The sequence below is a fragment of the Passer montanus genome, unplaced genomic scaffold (assembly GCF_014805655.1).
Source record: "Passer montanus isolate IOZ18808 unplaced genomic scaffold, ASM1480565v1 scaffold42, whole genome shotgun sequence".
In the NCBI taxonomy this organism is placed as follows: domain Eukaryota; kingdom Metazoa; phylum Chordata; class Aves; order Passeriformes; family Passeridae; genus Passer; species Passer montanus.
The window spans coordinates 2,571,304-2,584,791 of NW_024369041.1; the positions used below are offsets into that span (position 1 = coordinate 2,571,304).

Genomic DNA, 13,488 nt, shown 5'->3' on the forward strand with positions numbered 1-13,488 from the left:
AATATCCAGGTTCCTTGAAGAAGCTGAACTTCAGAAGAATCCTGTAATACCTATGTGCAACTTCTGCTTAGTTTCAGCAATGGCCTGCCCTTTGTGGTCATGTTTTCTGCATTGTTCTGGGAATATTGTGTAACTTTTGCATCTCAAAAACAACTTAATTTGTGGTCAGGCGCTGGGATTGTCATTAGTTTTTGTTGCCAAACATTAAAATAATAGTTCTTACAGTAGGTGTAGCCATGTACTCTGTGACATTCAATTCCACCATCAATATGTCATCAGCATCTACAGCTGTCTGAAAAATGAACACAGATAAGACAGATGTAAAAGACATAAAGGTATGTCACAATATCTGACATATGCAAAATGCATGGGGAAAAAAGAGGACACGCAGAGGACTGACTGAAAAGCAGTGATATATTAAAGATAGCCTTGTTTTTTACATCTTACCATATTTGTTCATTTGGTAACAAATGGTGGGACAGTCAAGATCAATCAAGTAATTTGGACAGTGAAACACAAATATTACTAAATACTTAAAGCCAGACATGAGACAACTCTCCATTCAGATGTTAAGTTCTTTAAAACAGCAGCAGAAATGCAATGAAGACAGCTGAATAATGAACCAGGGTGGGAATAAAAAGCTGATGACCTTTTACAGCCTCTAAGTCATTACTCATTGTGTTAACTCATAGGTTATCCGCATCTTCTTGGCAGGAACCTTCATGATTAATTATGGTACAATGTGCAGATTTGTTAACTTGTCAGTTGTTAGAGAATTTAGGTATTACACAGTCTATTACCTTCCCACAATTCCCAGAATCCTGGCTTGTCACTTTGGCTCTTATGTCACTAGTCTGAGTTGTGTCTTTATCTGTTTCGTAGGAAATTTGTCTTCTGGCAAGTCTGGAGAACATACTGGGAGTATCAGTTTCTGTTTCAGTACAGCCCTAAAATTAATACAGCAAAAACATTCACTCTGGGTCCCTTAGACTTTCATCCAGTTTGCCCCAGTTTTACCTAGACAGAAATAATAAAAGAGACAGGCATTGTATACAAGACATTTCACAGAAGTTCTGCCATATTTAATTTCATAAAATGTCTGCTTATTAGAAGTACAAATAAAACTATCAACTCTGTTGCATCTAAAATTCAGCTTACTTTTTTTTTCCTCCACAGGATGCACTGCAAAATTTGAAAGAAAATAGTGTTTCATTACAATCTATTGTTGAAACTTCTCTGGTGCCTGTTGTAGCTCCAAGGAGATAGTGTTTCCACGGTACTACCCACTTAGGAAGCACAGGTGTTTGGAGCAATTAGGGCCAAAGTTTCCAAAGTGGCTTGGGTGGAAGCAGAAATAAATAGAAGTAAATGGCTCAGGACTGCAGAATCAGTGCTTTAGAAATATTTTGTTTCAGTTAGAAGTCCTGGGTTTATAAACTTTTTTCCAATTAATGGGAAAACAAAACCATGTTACTGAGGAATCTGTTGGGTTTTTACGAATCAAAATTTGCAGAGTTAGAGATACACTATAAAGATGTTCCTTTTCTATTAGACAGTTTTAAAACCATCCACCTGACTGGGCGACCAGCCAGAAGTATTTCATTTTGATTGGACCAAGAAGTCAAAAGAACAGAGAGGGCAAAGAAATTGAAATGTCACTGTTAAAAACAACTGTCAGAATTCAGCACTTGGCTGGATTAGATACAATTATTATCCTGACTGTGAAAAAGAATTGCCAAGAATTTTTTTCTTTTCAGTTCTTTGGAAATTTAGTTTGAAATTACTGCAATGAACTAACTATTATGCCTATTTAGTTCATAATATAACTTCGAGTTACAGAAGGCAGCCTGGATGCCAAATACTTGCCCTGTTTTCAGCTGCTGTGTAAAACATTTGTTTCCAGTTAGATTGGCAGCAGCAAGCTGTTGAGGTCTTCTGTAAGAAAGATGCTGTAATGGATTTACTGATTTGTCTATATCTGATGATTAATATGTTTCCAAATACATCCCATTTTCAGAAAGCATTATCTATTTCATTACAACCTTGCTTTCACTAGAGAACTATTTTCTGACTAGCAGTTTCTTTTTTCTGTATCCAGACTGCAAATCTGTGGTGAGACAAGCACAACCTAAAAGTATGATCAGACTTTCAACTGAGCTCTATGCTACCTTTATTGTTGCTTATAGGCAAGGCTTTACTTTACTTTCTAAAATTCCTGTTCCATCTTTCCACTCTTCCTTCAGTGTCACCAGCCATCAAGAAGAAAATTATCTACATTCTGCTTCTACACTTAGCCTTCTGTCTTTAATTTTGCTTTGTCCCTCCACTTTCTCTGGAGTTTTTATAACAAGCACCACAATGCATTTCCCTTAAGGAATCCACCACTTGGAAGGACTCATATGAAGATGAATTGTTTTGCAATTAAAAATGGTTGTATGGGAAGTGTCTCCTTACTGATTCACTGTCAGAGAGAGAAGACAGTCTCCTTTTTCCTTTCTGCAGCCCACTTATCTCAGAAGACTGGCTGGTTACGGTCGCTCGTCTGGAGGAGTGGTAACTGCTGAAGGACCGTGAGTCTTTAGGAGAAACTCTCAGTAGGGGCCCAAGGCAAGGAACATACATTGCAATGGCTCTTCTAATGGATAAGAGGTGGAACCAGTCAGATTTTTTGTCTGTTAGCACAAAAATTCAATCATCATAAACAATGCATTTATTCAGAGATGAACCAATGCTGCATGGACTGGAAAATTACTGGGTACAAAAAGAGTTTTCCAAATATCAGATATCTCATATGCAATCACCCTGCAAGATCACTTATTCACAGTGTTCTGCAGAACTCAAATTTATTGCTTGGCAGGGATAAGGGCATTAAAATATAACTCTTGGAACTGAAGGGAGCTATTAAAACAATGTTTTATCTGCTTTCAGCTTAATCAGGACAAAAATAAAATTCTGTCCCTTTAAACTGAACCTCGCAGTAGTACTACATAATGAATTATTTTAATCTTCCCCTAAGCAGCTATTCTAGCTCCTCTTACACATCTGTTTGCTGGCTATCTGTAGAATTGCACAGAATGTGCATTTATATTACTGTACTACTTTGCTCATATGCAGTGTTAGGAAACTCTGGCCTAGCTTTCCTCTTCCCCATTAAGATGTTCCTGCCCACCTCTTCTCTATTCATTTCCACAGTAGGTCTTTGTAAGTGGTGAAAGAACAGTCAATCTGTGGCATTGCTGCCATCTCTCAAATCTCACTGCCTGCACCTGAACTTGGAGTGGTAATGACCCTTCATTTTACCTGCCAGAGGAAATACTACCTGAAGTATGAAAGCCTGGAGAAACATGAGGAGGATTCACAAAACAGGGAAGGGTGGTTTGGCTCACTGTATTGCCTCTCTCACTGGCCTGGTTAATGTAACAATGTAACAGTGCTATTTGCAACAGTGCCCAAATATATGGTGCTTTCCTTTGAGATGGAAAGGTTTCCATCTTCTATCGTGCAATAGGTAAATACAGATCAGTATCCATAAACATATCTAACTACCATCTGCTCAGGAGTTTGTTCCAAGTACAAATTCCACTGACATTTCTGTGGCACTGAGGAGTGTTCCTGGGGAGGGCAAGGCTGTCCTACAGAGTTAAAATGAGCAGGTGAAGGAGAGTTTGGGTACTAGACCTAAAAGTAACAAATTTACTCTCAGATTTTCTTTGCTATATCAAACATAGCTTGTAGGAGTGAACTTACCTGTATTTGGGGTGAGTGATGGCATAAATGATTACTAGACCTAAAAATGACAAATTTACTCTCAGATTTTTTTTTTTTCTATATTAAACATAGCTTGTAGGAGTGAACTTACCTGTATTTGGGGTGAGTGATGGCATAAATGATGGGGTTATGGATGACAGAAGCTTTGGCAATCACAGCTGGTATGGAGTTCATGAATGGTGTTAGGACATGGGAATACCTAGAGTAATGCAAACACACCATATCTTTACTATTGAGTTCTGCATTGTCTATGCAGTTATACAGTGCTAAGACAGTGCTTTAAGGCTCTAGGGAGAGTTAAAGAGGAGTTCTGTACCAAAACAATGAGAGAACAAATTGTACATCCTTTGCCTGTAAAGATCAACATCAGTCTAATTGGATTTCTGAGAAATATGATTTTGGGTCTTTTCTGGCAGTACTTCACTAGTATGACTCAGGATTGTGGTAATTCCCACACTGTTTAACCTAGGGACAATGTCAGCCTTTAGGAAGGCCTCACCATCCTGGTGAGGAAGTTTCTCATCATACTATGGGAATAGATATGCCCGGTGATGAGGTGGAAATTGTTTGCCAATTGCAGTGTAAGAACCCTTTTATCAGCTGCCTGTTGATATGCCATTTCACCTCTTAAGGCTTTGCCCTGATAAGGATGTTCTCTGTGTGCAATATTTAACATGGTTTCTCCTGATCATACTTTGAAAACATTGATTAGAGGTATAAATCTTCACATTTTCTGGATAACCTGGTTTCTCCTGATTGAAAGGAGGTTTCTCCTCCTTTGAAAACATTGATTAGAGGTATAAATCTTCACATTTTCTGGATAACATACAGTGTGACCTTACTGGAATGGAGATTTTGACCCTGAGCTGAGACAATGCTTTGGGAAGGCTGATGGAGAGTTCAGTTAACAAACAAACAGTGGCAAAGCCTTCTGTTTAAACGAATCATTCCTATGTTTAAACTAATAATTCCCAAAAAATGCAACCTGTAGACCAAAAATATTAGTGAGCATGACTGTGTGCTACCTCACTATTCCCCATTCAAAATATGGTCTAAAGGAATTTAGGTTCTTCCTTCCTTTTTCAGATGTTGTTGCTCTGTCAGATGAGTTGTCTTTAGTCTTAGACTATAGCCACAGACTCCATGTCTTCCTCCCATATGTAGCATGCAGCAAGATTTTATCTGAGTCCCTTGCAATAAAATTTCACAGAAGACATCCAGGCTTGGTTATTAATCTGAAAAATCCCAGTAGAATTGCCTAAAAGACATAGCTCAGAAATGGAAAAAAACTGAATGAAGCGATGTTGCTCCCCAGATATCTTTATAAGGAACATTTAAAATTGCTAATTTCTAACATTCTGCAGAATTATAAAATTATTCATGTGTTCAGATTTTTGAGAGTGTGAGATATGGAGCAGAAGTTCAGCAGGTACTTGATCCTTCTAAGGCAGATGCTGAATTGTATGTGATAGCACAACAGTTTTATACAGTGGTCAGCTTAAAGCATCTCCTGAGTTTCTTTTAGGTCTCTTACAGTACTGCAAGGTAGCTGTGCTTCATTTCTGTGTGTCCTTGCTTCTCCTCTGTGTCTAACTGGTCACATGTCACCAGTGGAGGATGTCCAGTACCTAAGTTCCCCTTTGACAGGAAATGGGACACTAGGACACACACAAAGGGTTTGTGTTTCTGAGTGAGGAACGGGTTTACTTCATACAGAAAATGTTCATGGCAGCTGGGAATCACCTGTCTGCATACAAAGGGAGAGGATCTGCTTCCCTCAGTATTTTTTTTTCTTCTTAAACCTAAGATTTTAGAGGTGCTGTGTTTAGGAAACTGCCTTTCTAAGCAGTTAAGACAAAGCCCTGCAGTGGCCTCTTTCTTGGGTGCATAACAAAAATCACCCTTGTCTCCCAAAATGCTCCATAGTGAGTAAATTTGAGCTGTGTGTCAATTTTAAGAACACCTACTTTTTATCTCTTACTTGAAAAATACAGAGAAGTGTTTTGTACTGTCATAGGAATCACCCAGTTGGGGTTTTGCAGGTGACAAGCCTTCCTAAAAGAGACAGTCACACACATTTTAGAGAGGCTAAACTGAAGCACAGGAAAATTCACATCTTAAGGTGGGAGAAATAACCACACAGAGCCAAGGCATCTGGATTCCCAATCCATTACTTATGCCTCGAGTGCATCAACTATCTGGGGTCAAGCTAAATGTTTTAATACTGTCATGCTTCCATTGAAAATACTGTATAAAATGGTGACAAATAGATAAAGAACATGCTTTGATGATTTATGTTTATGGTCTTTTATATCCAGCATCACAAAGCTTCCAACACATGTATGTACTAATTTTGAATTTTCATATACATGCAAAGAATTTTAGCAGTTTGATGTGACACACACAAAAAAAATATTTTTTTGGTATATTAAAGAAGTAGAGAAAAAAAAAAGAGAATCAGCCCCTGGGAGGATCTTTTTGGAGTGCTTTATTTAGCATTTTAGTGCTAAATAAAGTTCCAACAGTTCAAATATCCTAGCATAGAGAATGCATTCAGAAATCTTCAGCATGGCAGTTTATGTTGCTAGAAATAATATTCTTGTTTTCTTTCTTTTGATCTCTTGGTTTTTTTTAAATTTTCTTAAAGTCAAACTAAGAAAAAATTAGTCAGCATGTGTCCCATTTGTTAAATATCACTCCTAAATATATGAATGTTTTGGACATGCTTCAGATGTCAAATGTGACAAGTAGTTTTGACTTTCATTGTTAAGTAGTTTTGACATTTCACTGTCTTTTACAGTTCCACATCCTCTGCTTTCACTGAATATTGCTTTGCTAAGACATTTATAATTACCCAGCAAAAGCTACCAGAGCAACAACAGAGTATGGTGACCAGGAAATGACAAAAAACGAAATGACGATCAGTGCAATTTTGGCCATCTTCCACTCATTTTTCATCCTCTGATACTGTTTCTGGAACTCTCTATTTCCACGTTTGCATCCAAATGTCTGAATAGACCTAGGGAAAATAAACATACAACAGCAAAAAACAAAGGTAGGGAGGTGAGCAGATAGCTTCATGAAGTGGGACAACAATTACTCTTTGCTACTTGAGGCTAAAACTCATGCACTTTTGTTGCACATAAATGCAAGTATGTGACACATCCTTCCCAATTCGATGTACCTCCGTTGCACTAATCAGTGGGAAAATCCACATGTGTTTAAATGAAAAAAAAATAGCAGAAAAGTACCGAAAGATTTTCCACATAAAGCAGGTGTTCAAGCCAATTGAATGCTGCTGAGTTAAAGACACTTAGAGGAGTCTTTGCTTCCCTGGGTCCTGTTTTGCTGCCTTGCTGTCACTTTGTATTTCTGAGCTAAGTGACCAGATCCACTGGGATCTATGGCACTGGTACCCACAGATGGCACATGGAGTGGCAGGTTGCCCTTGACATTTAAAGCAATAGCTTTTTGTTTCATAGTCCTGCTATTAAATCTTTAATCTCATTTTTTATTTGAATTTTTAGTTCAATTCCATCTATTTTTCTGTGAAATGGTTATTGATGCACTGTCATTAGGTGTTTCTGAGGTCCCTTTTGTTTTTATTCTGGTTGGTTAATTTCTGTACCCTTTTCCATGTCATTAGATAATACACTGATAAGGTCAGGCCTAAATTCAGAGAATCATATGTCTTACCATGTTGACTATTGATAGCATTCTCGTTTGGTTTTCTGTTTCAGTTGTGCTGACAAAATAAATGTGAGAAACATCCCAATTTTCTTCTTAAAGAAAACAGTCACTTAAAGATGAGGATAAGAATTTAGGACTGTTGGCTACTTACTTGTTGGCCTTCTTGATAGCCTCAAAGATAGAGACATAGCTGTATATGATAGCAATCAAAGGAATGAAAAAGACAAAGCAGAAAAGCAGCATGGTGTAGGCACGGACTGATGGGGTGAAAGTCATGTAGTCCCAGGAGCAGGAAGTCAGCAAACCCTCAGGAACATATGCACCTAGAAAGGAAGACAGGCTTAAGCCATGAAGTGAATGTTATTCTGAATGCAGAAAGTAGAGAAGACACTCAGAATAATATGGGATTTAGTATTATTCTCTGAAAGGGAAAAAAGGGTTTAAAAGGATACACAATTCTTCATGTAAAGAAGTTTTATATTTTATATTATTTTGTTTCCCTATTGTATTTATGCTTAGCAGTCTAAGGCTTCAGAAAACTGAGTAATTTTGCTTCACTCTTGAATATTGTTTAAAACTCATCACAGTCAGAGGGAATCTATTCAAATACTTATTTGGGTGTAGGACCAGACCTGTATAATTTTTAAATATCTCAATTTCCTGTCAAATTGTTGTCTTCCTAAGGAGTCAAACCAATTGCTCTAGGTACCACTTTTCTAAGCATATGCAGATAAGAGAAATTTAGTGGGCGAAAGAGAAAGATTTATTGTGTAGACCAAATAATTTTGTCATGAAATAAAGCTGAGTAGAAGTAAAAAAAACCCAAAAAACCCATACCTAATGTTTTGCCTGAAATAAAATGTATTATTTTTAAAGGAACTGTTTCAAACTGTTAAGTAAATAAATTTGCAATAGCAATGTTTTTTTACTTTGGAATTTTAATAGTAACTGTTTATGCTGATATTTTCTGTTCCACTCTTAAAAATATTGCACCAGATGTTCTCAAATGCATCTAATTACAGTGTGAGAGTTCATACTGTGGGCACTATTGCAATCTAATTACAAGATAATAACACCCCTCAAGCAATTATTCCACCTTCTTCGACTGAAAATCTATAATCTGAGGCTAGATTGTCATTTTGTTATTCTAACAGCTCCTCACTCAACTAAAGTCTGCTTCTGTCAGGATTGCAGTTGCTTGCTTAAGCATCCTTCATGTTTAGCGGGAGGACCAGAATAGCAAAAATATGACAATAACAAAACTCTGCTGAAATTCTACAGTACCTGAGTTGGTTGTTGCATCCTTTACTAGTCAAAAATGTCTATGTTCTCACCTCAGCTGGCAGACATATTCTCTTCAGGAATTAGGGAGCATAATGGTGGGCTGGGGTTTTGAATGATGAGTTCATGCTAACTTAGTGACTGCATCTGGTGACTCTCAGGAAATAAACTTAATGGTAGTGAGGCAGATTCCAGTGAGGAAGAATAACAGAAACTCGCTTTGTCACAAATTGCAATGATCAAGGTGCTGTATGAATGTTCCAATTTCCATGTGTGAAATTCACATTTACAAAAGCATTTTAGTTACTACTAAATGCCATGCTTATTGGAAGCCAGTGACAACACCAATGAGTGAACAGAGAACGTGGGCAAAACTAAGTGCAATTTGTCCATGCAAAACACAGTCAAGACTTACTGAAGATCACCTGGCACAAATGCTCAGACTCTTTTATGTGAATGGAAAGAATTAGATTGACACTGCTCTCTTAGACAGCACTTCTGGGGAGGAAAACTCATCAGAAATAACACAAATACATTTATTGAACTTATATATTGTTAAATTTGATTCAATGGAAGTAGACATGGGAAAATGAGCAGGTGCATTCTTCGTAAATTTTTGCGATGAATTTATCTGCTGTCCTTTATGGAGCAAGTAATGTGCTTAAGGAAAAGTGCCACTGTCACATAATATGCTGTAATGCCCACTTTTCTTTTGATTAGAGACTTTCAGTTTCAACATGTATTTCATCTCTTTTTTTTCAAATTGGTCTACTCAAACCTCATATATGAGCTATTAATTCAACCCTCTTCTGTACCTTTAACTGGTCTTTAATCCAGTACTATGAGGGCAAAAAAGTTTTATTGCAGTTCACTTACTCCATCCAAAGAAGGGTGGGAGACTCCAAGCCAAAGAGTACAGCCAGACTCCTACCAGGATTATTAGGGCCTTCTTCTTTGACGTCACTCCAACAGAAGCCAGAGGTTTAGTGATGACAAAATATCTGTCCAAGGCAATCACCATCAAAGTGATCATAGATGTAATGCCAAAAAGAGCTCCGCAGAAGGCATACAGCTCACAGCCTTGCAATGAAGATGACAGAAGTAGCAATGAAATTAATCTACCCATGCTAATTATTTCTAGGAGAGTTCAAGTCTGTGTTTCTTATGAACTAATGTCTTCTGGAATTTGTAAAGCAGTGAAAGTTGAGCTTTCCTGCAGTTATAATGCTACTTCAAAGCTGCTGTCTTGCTAATTACATTATCCATGGAGATAAACTTCACATATTTTGTTTGCATCAATTGCTGGAGACAGTGATACTTAACATATTTGCACTCATTGATTTCTGGTGTTTCTAGTGGGATCATTTCAGCACTACATTAATATCTTGTTTAACTCCAGTTTTGCTGGAGGTCCCATAGAAGCAGCTGTTTTGCTTAACAATGGGATATAGTTGCTTCACTTGTTCATATCTCAAGGGCAGCAAAACTGAAGTAAATATGAATATATTAATGAGTAATTTAGCGGAAGTAAATATTCAGACTATGAATACATTAATGAGTGATTTTAATTGTTTAAACAACCTAAAGATTAAAAACAGTGGTTTGGATTAGTTTTAACATGTATACAAATGAGCACTTAATGGAAGTAAAATAAAAATATGCTTTTGGTCATCAGATATCAAAATAGCAATTTTACTTCCGAGTTTCCTTTCTGTCAGTGTTCAACAGGTGTTCAAGAGGCAAAGACTAGTCTTCCTCTTATAACAGTTATACTGGAAGAATGAAAGCACCTTTATTACATATTGTCTTACTACGCTACAGGAAGTGTTGAATTTCTGTTGTGAAAAATCAGATTTTCCAGGCTTCTTGCCTCACTATGTCAGGTGCAAGTCCCAGCACAGGTAATTTAGAAGGGCTTTTAAGCTGGTGTGCTGAGGGGTACTGCTTCTTTGTCAGAGGACTCTAACAGTCATGAGGTGATTGGAGAAGAGCAGTGGCAAGAAGTGCTGTGCCTCCTGTTGCTAGTGATGCCTTTGTATCTGTCTCATTAATGTAATTTCCCTCTCATGACAGCAGTGTATTTATTGCACACAGACACAAATATTCAATGAAATGTGTCAACAGTGAAACAATGTTGAGAAATGGTCTCAAAATTGCAAAAGTACCTGAGGGTACTCTGAGATTTACTGCCACTATGGTAAGAACAAACATAGTAAAATCTTAGAATATATATACAAACCTTTCTCACCAAAAATCCAGTGTTTGTAGAGGCTGCTGGTGAAAAATACTGGAGACTGTGTAATGGACATCAGGAAGTCACTAACAGCTAGATTGATGATGAGTATGTTGGCTGGAGTCTGAAGGCTCCTACTCCTACAGAGATCAGAAGAAATGTTGCTAAACACTGCTGCACTGTTAATTATGCTGCTACTCCTTCCTGTGGGCTCACAAATCCCAAGGAACACTCCATGGTAAGCTAAAGCAAAGTGCTTCTTGTTTCCCTCATGACAGAACACAAGCAAGGCCCAGTTTTACATCCTTATACTCCTGTGCATTTTACAGGATTGTTTGATAACCAGCTCAGTGAGGGCGATAAATCACACTTCTTTAAATATTCCAACCAGTGCACTGGTTGGTGCATGTCCACGACTAACAGGTAGAGTTGGTGTACGCTGTGGATGCCTGGATCTGGGCAGTGTTAAGCAGGAGAAGGGGCATGCAGTTTCCACTGCTGATAAGATCAACAGTGGCTTCCTAATAGAGGGATTAAGCAAACTCACTATGAATGAACCACATCACTTTGTTTCACATCAGTTCTTCCCTGTGACATTCATTTCACTGGCCCAAACTCAGTCTTTAAAGGAGCAATAAGCAGCCTTCAGTGTATTCTGCCTGCTTTTGTTATTCATAATATTACACTACCATGTTTTAAAGGGTACACATGGAAACTCAACCAAGAGCTCTTCATTTTGGGCCTCAGTGTAACTACTTAGCTCCTTTTTCAATTACAGTCTTAGACATAATAGAAAAATAGGTGAATAAACCATGGCTCTTTGCCCTGGTCCAGAATCAATCACTAGGACAACCAACCCCTTTCTGTCAATTTAGGAGCAAGGAGATATTAGTAAGTGCTTATGGGTTGTTTGTAGTCTGTGAAGTCACTGAACACATTTCTGTTTCAGGCAGCTGGCTCTCTTATGGTTTGTCATTACCCGAGGCTGCTTTATAAGCATGTAAACTGTTTTCTGAATTTCTGATGTACTTGTTACTGAGCTATCAGTATCACTTTCTTTGTATCACCTCAAATGAAGACAAGCTGTGTCCTAAAGTGAAAGTGCCATAACTGGATTTCCTGTATGGGACCATCCAAAGAGCTAAGCTGGCTCATGTACTTCATCCTCACATGCCTGATCTGCATGCCAACACCTTTTCTCTTCTTAAGGCCACAGCCATTCTCACTTAAGTATGCCATCCTACTCTGAATGAATGTGCTGAAACCTACTGCCCATAAGTACAGGCTTGAGACCAAGACAACTTCCATCTACACTCCAGTGATCTAAGTTAGCACAGCCAAATTATCCTATAATTTGTTGCTGTTATTTTGGTTTGTTACATCTGTGCCTAAAGACCAATCAAATAGTAGAAGTTTACTGGCTTGAACATCATGTCAATGCTCTGCTTCAGTGTGACAAATCAGACAGGGAATGAGGAGTGAACAGGAATGGTGAGCATATGACATTGTCAGAGATCCAATTTCCCTCAGATAGAAAAGTTGGAATGTGGCTTCAGTTAAAAGGAAACAAGCCAAGTGATGGAAAATGTGAAAAAAATGGGACATGGCCACTATGAACAGTGGGGGGAAGAAAGAAACTACTAATATGAAACAGGAGGAAGGAAACATCTATAGAGCAGATTTATGAGGTACAGAGGTGCAAACCAGCCCAGTTCAATGCAGACATGGCCAGTAGAAAAAAATTCACTGTAACATTTCTGCTTTGACTGCATTTCTTCAGCTTGGAATATCTAGGTGGTTCTTTGCAATCCTACTAACTAAATCCTATTTTGCTATGGCTGTGATTAATGGTAAGAAGTCAAAGGGAAATGGCAGGTTGCCACTTTTCCTACAGCAATGTCTCTTGGTGCATTTTACTCTGCCAGTGAAGAAGTCTGACATTATTCCTGGACTGTGTTTGCAGCACACAGGTCAAGTTCATACATCTGAATATTTAAAAAGACCTTCAAAAGAAACGTACCTGCAGAAAGCATAGAAGACCAGGAAATTACCCAGAGTTCCTGTAATCCCCACTAGAAGGATGACAACTCCAATTGTATAATGGGCATGGTCTGGAACATCCACTGTGGGAAAGGCACGAGGAGCATCTTGCACTGTCATCTTCTGTGGAGCAAATGAGAGGTCATAGGTATATTGCCAAACTTTTCTGAATAAGCTGGAATGTGCTTCTCTGGAAGGGAAAATGGTCAAGAGTGCAAAAAGACAACAAGCAAAAAAAGTCAGAATACATTCAAATTCCATTTACTGTTGATCATCTTTGGAGCATAAATATGCCATCAGCAGTGCAAAGGCAAAGGATGGTTTGTATGCTTACTGTCAATATAGAATTTTGGTGAAGAAAAGCAACCTATTCTCTCCCAAAAGAAAAATAAGGACATAGAGGAGAAAAGACACAGGAAGGGACCTGTTTCATTGCATCTGATATCAGGTAATGCAGTATTTAACAACAAATAAGC

General features: G+C 38.1%; 2 protein-coding genes across 3 annotated transcripts in view; one reads left to right on the forward strand and one right to left on the reverse strand.

Moving 5' to 3' along the window:
* The window catches only part of WAPL (WAPL cohesin release factor), a 135,733-nt gene that overhangs the window by 15,186 nt on the left and 107,059 nt on the right, over positions 1-13,488 (forward strand). The window lies entirely within an intron of this gene.
* Positions 1-13,488, reverse strand: part of OPN4 (opsin 4) — a 39,122-nt gene that overhangs the window by 1,380 nt on the left and 24,254 nt on the right. The window contains exons 6-14 of the mRNA XM_039719779.1: positions 12,993-13,135; positions 10,979-11,112; positions 9,616-9,819; positions 7,610-7,781; positions 6,623-6,787; positions 3,860-3,967; positions 2,455-2,635; positions 801-947; positions 224-292 (exon numbers count right to left, since the gene is read on the reverse strand). Coding sequence (XP_039575713.1) covers positions 224-292; positions 801-947; positions 2,455-2,635; positions 3,860-3,967; positions 6,623-6,787; positions 7,610-7,781; positions 9,616-9,819; positions 10,979-11,112; positions 12,993-13,135 — 1,323 coding nt within the window. The remainder of the gene's footprint in view (positions 1-223; positions 293-800; positions 948-2,454; positions 2,636-3,859; positions 3,968-6,622; positions 6,788-7,609; positions 7,782-9,615; positions 9,820-10,978; positions 11,113-12,992; positions 13,136-13,488) is intronic.